The sequence below is a fragment of the Rhea americana genome, unplaced genomic scaffold (assembly GCF_003343005.1).
Source record: "Rhea americana isolate MKP2758 unplaced genomic scaffold, rheAme1 scaffold_125, whole genome shotgun sequence".
In the NCBI taxonomy this organism is placed as follows: Eukaryota; Metazoa; Chordata; class Aves; order Rheiformes; family Rheidae; genus Rhea; species Rhea americana.
Window position 1 is genome coordinate 2828917 of NW_028185317.1, and position 9024 is coordinate 2837940.

General features: G+C 49.6%; 2 protein-coding genes across 5 annotated transcripts in view; one reads left to right on the plus strand and one right to left on the minus strand.

Annotated features, from left to right (window-relative positions):
* Window positions 1–1477: 1477 nt before the first annotated feature.
* RAB9B (RAB9B, member RAS oncogene family) lies at window positions 1478–6741 on the plus strand. 4 transcript variants are annotated; one of them, XM_085325991.1, is made up of 3 exons: window positions 1478–2392; window positions 2453–2590; window positions 3288–6741. In XM_085325991.1, the coding sequence occupies exon 3, from the start codon at window positions 3333–3335 to the stop codon at window positions 3936–3938; it is 606 nt and encodes a 201-aa protein (XP_085182117.1). In that variant the 5' UTR covers window positions 1478–2392; window positions 2453–2590; window positions 3288–3332; the 3' UTR covers window positions 3939–6741. The 4 variants fall into 4 exon arrangements, with proteins under 4 accessions (XP_085182117.1, XP_085182118.1, XP_085182119.1 ...); XM_085325992.1 differs by having other exon boundaries at window positions 2480–2590; XM_085325993.1 differs by lacking the exon at window positions 2453–2590 and having other exon boundaries at window positions 1478–2101; window positions 2248–2392.
* Window positions 6742–7052: 311 nt separating this feature from the next.
* LOC146600252 (myelin proteolipid protein-like) overlaps window positions 7053–9024 on the minus strand; it is a gene marked incomplete at its 5' end in the record, with an annotated part of 5450 nt that continues 3478 nt past the window's right edge. The window contains 3 exons of the mRNA XM_085326003.1: window positions 7053–7154; window positions 7304–7472; window positions 8386–8488. Of these exons, the coding sequence (XP_085182129.1) occupies window positions 7053–7154; window positions 7304–7472; window positions 8386–8488 (374 nt within the window). The remainder of the gene's footprint in view (window positions 7155–7303; window positions 7473–8385; window positions 8489–9024) is intronic.

Below are 9024 nucleotides of genomic sequence, written 5' to 3' on the forward strand. Positions count from 1 at the left end.
AGTCCCTTGGGCAGCTCTGTGGGGTTGTGGGGTGCCCCCATCCCTGTCTCCCTGGCAGGGCTGTGGGGTGCCCCCATCCCAGTCCCTTGGGCAGCTCTGTGGGGCTGTGGGGTGCCCCCATCCCCGTCTCCTTGGCAAGGCTGTGGGGTGCCCCCATCCCAGTCCCTTGGGCAGCTCTGTGGGGTTGTGGGGTGCCCCCATCCCTTTCCCCCCGGGCCACCCCGTGCGGCTGTGGGGAGTCTCCTCAGCCTCCCTCCCTGGTACCCTCTCTTGCAGGTCTCAGACCTCCTTGGCCCCATTTCTCCTTCCTTTCTGCCTGCCACATCCTAGGCATCCCGGGAGCCCCGACTCCTGCTCTCCGCTGCTGCTGTGGCACAGGGCWGTGGGGCCCAGCTTGGCCTGGCGCTGCATGGGGGTCTGGCTGTCCTTGCAGGACCTGGTCCTGCCTGGGCCGGCAGTGTGCTGGGGTTGCGGTGGCTCYGGGGGAATCTCTTGCCGTCTGTCAAACACGGAGCCAAGGCCTGGAAATGGGGAGAGCCGGGGCCCTCGGTGCAACCCCCTGACACCCACACGTGCCCCCTTCTGTTTTTATCTACGAACAGGTGCTGGTGTCCTGCACTAAGGGTGCATTCACTTGCCCATTTTCTGTTCTGCTGGAAGCTGAGGTTGTTCTTATAAAGAGCTTGTAAAGGGCTCATCAGCCAACACAGGCTACAAAAACATCGTCGCTGCTGTAGGTGTGGTGGATGGCTGTGTGCCCCTCGGTGTCGTGGCTGTGTCATGCCTGTCGGTAGTCTGCTGACCTGCCAGACTTTGGAGTGGTCTGTAGTAACCCATTAGTCATTTTTTAAAACCTCTGTGACTGTTAGTCACTTCTTATCTGCTGTAAACCTTTTCTAAATGGAAACTCCTGTCAGGGCTGCTGGCTTATTTCAGGAAGGACTTTGGCATGGGCGAAGGGGAGACAGGGCATCGACTAGCTTACACCCCCCTTAGCAAGGGTTTGGACTAGAGAGAGCAAGGGTTTTGAACAGCTCAGCTGCGTAGGGGAGAGTTTTCCAAAGTCATCAGCCCAGAGGGAGCTATACTGCAATTCCTGTTTGTCTCTTATGACATTTGTCATTTTGTTCTTTGCCTTAGAGCCACTTGSTTGCACAGATGCTTCTAAAATGTCCCCAGACCCATCAAGTCAGTTCAACTGTGCAGCAAGGCTTTGACTTGGGGTATTTTTTGTGCAGGGGAAATGAAATTAGTGAGTCTTTAGATAGTTTCTGTGCTGCCCACAGAGTTAAGCAGAAGTTACTGATTTTAGCTTTGTGGCAGGCGCTGGCTGAGAGAACTCTGAACAGAGAAGAAACAAAGTAGAGCAGGGCCCACTGGGGTTAATGCAAAAGTGTCTTTTGCCCTAGAAGGAATAGGAGTGCTGCTCCCAACAGAGGCAAGTACTTATATTTCTGTCAGAGGTTGGTCTGCTGGTGTCATCACGAAGCAGCACCACATGTCCACACCCCTCCTAGGAATGTTGCTAGCAGGTGTAAGCAAGCAAAATCTCTTCATATTTCATACCAGGCTTGCACCAGCTGGCTCATTCTTCTGGTTAGCAGATTTAGGTACACGTTCAATCCTCAGATCAGATTCCAGAGTGTGCGGGTAAGCAGGCCAAGCAGTTCAAAGGAGTCAACTTCCTAGAATATTGACTTCCTCAGGACTGGGGTGAGAACCAGATTACGCAGCCTGTGCTTTCATGCCAGAGCTCTTTCAATTTATTCTTCTCTTATTCGGGTTTAGCATCCACGATGCACTCTCTCTGCCCTGATCAGAAATTAGATGTGTTACTTTTTACTTAAGGCAAGAGAAACTGTGTCCTCAGCACCTTGTTCCTGGCTGTTTTACTCTCATCATCAGTAACTGCACATTCAGCTTCCTAGAGCTCTGCCGTTGTTCTTTCACCCTGGCTCAATATTACAAACTCAAAGGCAGCACACTGAGCGCAGATCTGGCAAACTCACTGAATGATGTTTGTTTTTTAGTGACTGTTATGCTGGAGGAAGGTGTTCCCTGGACGGTTCTGGAGGCGGAAGTGCTGTTCTTTCTAGAGCAGGTACAGTACAGACAGCAGCAAAACAGATCTCTCATTCCATGTAAGGCCTTTATCCTGACTTGCAGAACACCCCTGGGAGGGAGCAGACTGGTCCGCACTTGGCCYTTTGTCTCTGGCTGCTCACTAAGGAACCTGTATTCTTGCAGTGTGAACTTGTATCTGTTTCCTAGCAAACTGGACTGCAAAAAGCATTGCCAAAAAGAGCATCAGAGAAGCCATCTCTGTGCCTGGGAAACCCCTTCAGAATTGTAGAGATCACACGCAGGAAGCCAGCGCAGCTCTGCTTGTAAGGTGAGTCAGCATTTTGGAGTGATTAAAAATGGTTTACTGGCTGACTTACTTTGATATTAGGCCTGTATGTCTTTTGCACCCTTGCAGTATAGCAAGTCAGACAGAAYAAATGAAATAGCTAGTGACTGTATGATGAAAAAAATGCCTGGTGATGGAGATCCCCAGTGATATTTTGCTGTTTCTGAGGACATAGGCAAGGTAAGATTTTCATCTAGTGATGATATGTTTACAAAAACTAGGTAAGCTTTCAGGAGCACAAAATTTTCTTAGATATGTATCAATTATATCACATTTAACTAAACTCTCAAAAATTGTTCTCAACTTGTGCTTAGTTTGCTTGTGCTTAGTACCTGCTGCTTCCATTTCAAACTTGATGGAAGAGTTGTGTGCCTGAAAGTTTGCCTAATTCCCAGCTCTACTGTTTGTTCTAATAAGAGAGATTGCCTCCTATTTACAGAACTTACTGAGAAATGGAGATGGCAATACCTTATTCTATTTGAGGTCTTTCCTGTTCATCCCCAGCAAAATCCAAAAGCTGGAGTTTTGCTCTACGTTCCTCAAAATAATGTAAAGATAGGGTAATAATAGAAAGATCCTGTTAATCCTTTTCTGAAATCCAGAGTAGATTTCCGGTTATAAAACTCCAGGGAATACCACAAAACTTGCATTCTTTGTTCCAACTTACTCCACAGTCTGTGTTGTGCTGCTTAATTTCTGAAGGGGAACAGAACAACTGAGGGAGATTTCAGGGACTCAGTGTTTTTTCCTTCAGCTGTAATAAGTGCCTGTGGAGACAAGGTCAGACTGTCAGCACAGGAACCAGGAGCTCTAGGTACTGAGCTGAGTGACTCTCTGCAGAATCTGTGATTCAGATAGCTATTTTGTACCGTTTCAGAGCGCTGTAGGTTGCCTTGGTCCTGTGCCCCTCCGTCCTGCTGCAATGAGTGGGAAGTCCTTGCTATTAAAGGTCATTCTCCTTGGGGATGGTGGAGTTGGGAAAAGTTCCCTCATGAACCGTTATGTCACCAACAAGTTTGACTCTCAGGCTTTCCACACAATTGGTGTGGAGTTCTTAAACCGAGACCTGGAGGTGGATGGACGTTTTGTGACTCTGCAGATTTGGGACACTGCAGGACAGGAGAGATTCAAGAGCTTGCGAACCCCCTTTTACAGGGGGGCAGACTGCTGCCTGCTGACCTTTAGTGTGGATGACCGGCAAAGCTTCGAGAACCTCAGTAACTGGCAGAAGGAGTTTGTCTATTATGCTGATGTGAAGGACCCTGAACACTTCCCGTTTGTAGTTCTGGGCAACAAGATAGACAAACTTGAAAGACAAGTGAGCACAGAGGAGGCCCAGGCCTGGTGCATGGAAAACGGGAACTATCCATACCTGGAGACTAGTGCCAAGGATGACACCAATGTGGCAGTGGCCTTTGAGGAAGCTGTGCGACAGGTGCTGGCAGTAGAAGAACAGCTAGAGCACTGTATGCTGGGCCATACCATTGACCTGCACACCAGCTCCAAATCTGGGTCTTCCTGTTGTTAAGAGTGGCTGCCACTTGGGGAAGTTCCCTTGAACCAGCGGCGGGAGCGGAATAAGCACGGGCAGCTCAGGGCACTCTGAGGAGGGTGGCCCCGAGGACAATAGGTAGATAGCTCACCGAGGAGTTGCAGCCTTTCCATCTGAATTCTGGCTGGAGTTTTCAGGCACAGGGGATATAGCTACAGGAGGGAGCTGTCAGAGAGCACATGAATGTAGTACTTTTTCCATCTCTGCCTGCTTTTAGCAGGTTTAAAGAACTGGGTTGAGCTGAAGAGAGTACATCTCATCTTTACCAAGAACTGCCTGCAGAACAAAACTGAGAGAGCTCAAGACACTCCTTAAAGTATTCTAGTCCTGAACTGAAAAATAGCAGATCCACTAAACTCATGACCTTACTGCCAAAGGAAAGTCTGCTCAGCATACTGATCAAAACCTGTTGGGGAGACCTTAGCACATGCGACTGTGAGAATGCCAAATACTAGAGTGACTGAGATGTGTGCATCTGTTGTTTTGGATAAGTGTATCCTGTCCTGAGACTGAAYTGTGTTGAGAGTTGTTAGTACTATGAAACAGCATATGAAGGAGAAGGAACTGTGTTTGAATGCTGCAGCATCAGTTCTTTGTGGCTGCCTATTTCTGGTCTGTTTTTCCCCGTCTCTAACTTTGTCTTGTTATGGTTGTTACTTGTGGGGAGACTGTCTGCTCCCTGTTTAATATATGTCACGTTAGCTGTTCTGGAGGCTCAACATCAGATACTGCTTCTCATACCCTGGGTAGCCCTGGATGGAAAGTACCTGTGTGGAACCCTCCTGGCCATGTCTAAAGGTTTAGAGTTTCTCAGGAGCTTAGAAGATTTGGAATATGAACCCTGACCAGTTGTCTGGCTTCTGTCGTAAGTAATTGCTATGCCCAGATGATGAGCTCTAGCAGGCTGGGTGGTAGGTGGGTGGAATGTCTCCTGGGTGTGCAGGTGGCTGAGGGAGTTATGCACRGTCAGCTGTTAAAGCCACTCATTCTGTGCATGGGGCCAGAGACCACTGTGCCTCGCTAGTCGACGGATGGGTCGGTGTCTTCAGTCACTTTAACTTGGGTATTTTGCTCTGGATGTGGCGCACAGGAATGTTCACCTTTACTGCCTGCTCTGTCAGGCACAGTGCTGCTGAGCACAGCAGCTGTGCTGGCTCTTACTGCCRACAGGGGCGTCCAGTACATCTTACCTGTAGCTCTGAGAGACTTTATTGGTAGAGAGGATCCATACAGTTAATTGGCCTTTGCTAATGGCTGCTTTCTTTCTGTTTGATGGGGAGAGATCTGGACTGATTCCACCTCTGTTCAAGGTTGCTGAAAAATGGTCTATGAGGGGCAGGAAAACTTGGAGAAAGGACCCCAGGCTTTGCTAATCCCAGCTCCTGCCAGGTTGCAGTCCCAAACTGTGTGTAGCAAAGAGGTCAGTGCTTGCTGGCTGATGTTTCTTTCCATTGTAACCTCATGTCACGCAACTTCTTGTGCTTGTGTTTGCCCATRATGACCTTGCCCGTAAGCACATGGGAACCTGTCACGCAGAGAGCTCCCCTCCGTGCGTATCAGCTAGCTGCTGAGTGCAGATCCCCCTGTGATGAGCTGCTGGATGATGCATCATGCAGCTCACATAGAGCAGCCTCATTTACTCTGCGCTTTACAGCAAAGCAGTCCTGTCTTTGCATTGGCTGGTGGCAGCTAATCCTGTCACASAGCAGTTTCTGAGTTTGCAGAGTGTGTCCTCTATGGGAACTCAGGGTGATCCAGCCCTTTTCTATGGGGCAGGCACATGTGGAAGGGACTGAAGCTTTACTGCAAAGTACATGTTGGAGGGATCTGATTTCTAAATAGGGCTGAATACCCACAGTGTCCACAGGGTGAACACGGGAGTAGTTGCAGCCTCTGGAAAATCAGGTCCCTTGAAGTGTAAGAGAAGGCTCTGCCTCCATAGGTGCAACGGATTTTTACAAGGTTGTAAAATTATTGTTTATTTAATAATCTCTGACTTATACAGGCCTCTGTAGATTTTTCTTCAGTTTAACACTGCTTGATGTTTCCTTCAAGATCCTGAACACTGTAACCTGTGGTTCTGGTTAACAAATCCAAATATACACATTCCACTTGAGCTGATTTGTGCAGGGCTCCAGAGAGCCCGGAGGGGCTCAGGCCCTCGTTTGCAGGCTGTGTTTTTAAGGGTATCCACTCCCGCTAGAGTGGTTGTTGAGGGAGTTCCCTTCAGGTGAAACTGTGCTGCTCTCCCAGCCTTGTTCTCACGTGATCTGCATGAGGATTGGCACCTCCTGTGAGAGATTGAACAAGCTGTGATGTAGGAGGGACACATGCAGCATGCTCTTTGTAGGACCTCGGGTATGTGTTGACGCGAAGAGCTGACACTTGAGAATCTCCCAGTGCACAGACTGTGCAGACAGTATGTGTGCACTAGAGGGTGTTACACAGTACGTTGTCTTTATTTCCAACCAACATTGGATAGTTGATGTTATTTTTAAAAATTATTTTATTAGGTCTATGTATTTTTAAAAAGCGTTAAAAAGAGCGTAGTGTTTTATATTACATTTAAATTGTTTAATTTATTTTAAATTGATACACGCACAATTTCCAAAGGAGCCCAGATCTTGAACTCTTTGAGGCAAAGTTCAATGCCAACAGCCATCCCCTCTTTGTGTCTACTCATGCTCCTGCAGTCATTGCTACTGTTACAGAACTGGAATTGTAAAACTGAGATTCTACCTTTATTTAAGCAAATAAAACATGGATGTATTCAAATGAATTCAAGAAGTGGCTTTTGGTTTTCTACTCAAAGTTCAAGTCAGCTCCTGTTTTCTTGAGGGATGTGAAGCTGCATTGGTTGTACCAACTGGCAGAGAAAAGTCACTAAGGGATCAAAGCATTTTGTTTTGAACAAARTGGTTGGTTATTCCTGAATGTGTCTAGCTAGAACAGTAGTTGAAGAAATATGACTCATTTACAATCTCAATCCAGTAACCAAATTTGTCTATTCAAGAGTATATCAGAAAACACTTTCAGAACAAATATTTCACATTACTTCCCTCTGTCTGCAATTTAATTTTTAGCCAAGGCTCACAGCAACAAATCGCACTCTCCTTTGATTTCCTCCTGTGATCTTGGAATCAGTCCCTCAGCCTCCAGGGGGCTGTAATCAGAGATAGTTTCCGTAGGTTGCTGAGAAAGAGAAAAGCATATGGGGACTGTTTTCTTCCGCTGTCCTGCCAGTGGCCATGTGAGCATTCATCTTTTGCAGATGGTCACCTATTCTTGGAGGCTTTCTCTGTATTTGCAGAGTCCTAGCCTGCTGCTTGCCTCGGCAGAACCTTTAGCTTATTTTTCTGCTGTGTCCGCTTGGCTATTCCTGCCCATGTACGAGAGGTGGTGACATGGGGCTTCAAGTCCTTGGAAATGCTACTTTTTAAATGTACTGCTGGAGTATCTGAGGGGCTTCCAGCATCTAAGTCATCTAAGTTCAGCCATTTCAAAATGCAGCTGAAAACAGAAGGCCAAAGTTACCTGGTAGGAGATGCTCTCAGCGTTGGAGAAGTCACAGGGCTGGGCCTGGGGTCAGCAGGGATCTGATCTAAGGCCATAACTGCTAACTCCCTTGATTCGAGACATTCGTGAGAAAATGGAGGGCAGAGGCAGGAGTGGTGGTGAGATTATCCCCCTTTTCYGCCTTTGGCCATTGCAGGGAATAGCAGAGGGCTCAGTGGTTTTTGACATGAGTAGTCAGTTAGAGGATGAGTTTGCAGAGGGCAAAACTGTATCTAGAGGAGACCACAGGCTGCTTCTATGTGGAACAGGGGCTGTAAGTATCCCTGCATGTTTGCAGAGGTGGAGCAGCGGTGGAAGGTCTCCTGGTCTCTCTCTTCTGCAGCCCTGTACTGATAGGCATGGCTCTGCCCTCCCTATTTGTTGCTATTAACATTAATACTGCCCAGTTGGTCTTAAACCCTGCTTAAGATTTGAGGGTCTTGCTGCTCGAGGCAGCGGTAAGGCTGAACAGCTGCTCAGCGGGCGGAGGAAACTCAAGTCTCCTCTAGACCCATTAGCCCGATAGCCCCAAATGGCTGCAGGCGCCGTGGGACTGCTGTGCGCCGAGAGCCCGCGTCAGCTCGCGCGGCCCGTGTTTCCTGAGYGCAGCTCTTCCCCTTTCTCCTCGGGGCGAGCTGAAGGCTGGCTCCTCTCGGCAGGACAGCTGTAAGRAAGCGCACGCGCTCTCCAGGGACTGCGTTTTCGTGCGTGCGTCCAAGGATGATGGAAGAGATGTGAAGGGTCTAAAACTGTCCTTTTGGAAGCCTCTGTGAAGCCCACACCAGGTTTTAGATGTTATCTGGAGTTTCCTCGCAGCCCCGGCGCCAGCGGCACTGGCACGCTCTGCTCTGGAGTAAGGAGTACTCACGGCTCAGCTAAGGAGGATGCAGGGGTAGGCGATGCCAGCTCTGACAGCGGTTGCCCAAAGGTCTCAGGTGAGTCAGAGTCACCTAACTGGTGCCTGGGACAATCTATGAAATTAGGGAAGTGCTGGTTTACCCGCTGAGGTAGTTGCTGGGTCCCAGGCAATTGGAGATGGACAGCACCGCTACTCTCCGGGCCCCGGGGCTTGCAGGAGGGGCCAGGATTTTGCGAGGCTGGTGGAGCAGCTGTCTGCCGGTGGCTTCAAGAGGTCCCTCGGGGACTAGCGCACATGGCCATGTGCAAACAYGAGACTCTGGTCTCCGTGGGCTGCCAAGCGCAGCATCTGCCCGTGCCACTGTCAGTGGTCGCCGTGAAGCCCTGCCGTTCCCTCTCCCCTCCTCGTCCCTGGACATCCAACAGATCCAAACCGCCTGCACGAATGGAGAGAAACCAGCTGGGTGCCCGAAAGGCAGGTGAGACCTTCCAGCAGGCCAGATGGGCCTGGCCTCGCTAGCACCAGGCCCTGGCCCGGGCGGGCAGGGCTGCTCGCCAGCTCCGGCCTCGACGCTGCTCTCCAGCCGCGTCCCCCTCCCCGGCGCAGCCAAGGCGAGAGGCTCGGCCGGGCTCCGGGGGAGCCGCGGGC

What these genes read in the sequence shown, in the direction of transcription:
- RAB9B (XM_085325991.1), top strand. Translation starts at nt 3,333, where the DNA reads ATGAGTGGGAAGTCCTTGCTATTAAAGGTCATTCTCCTTGGGGATGGT.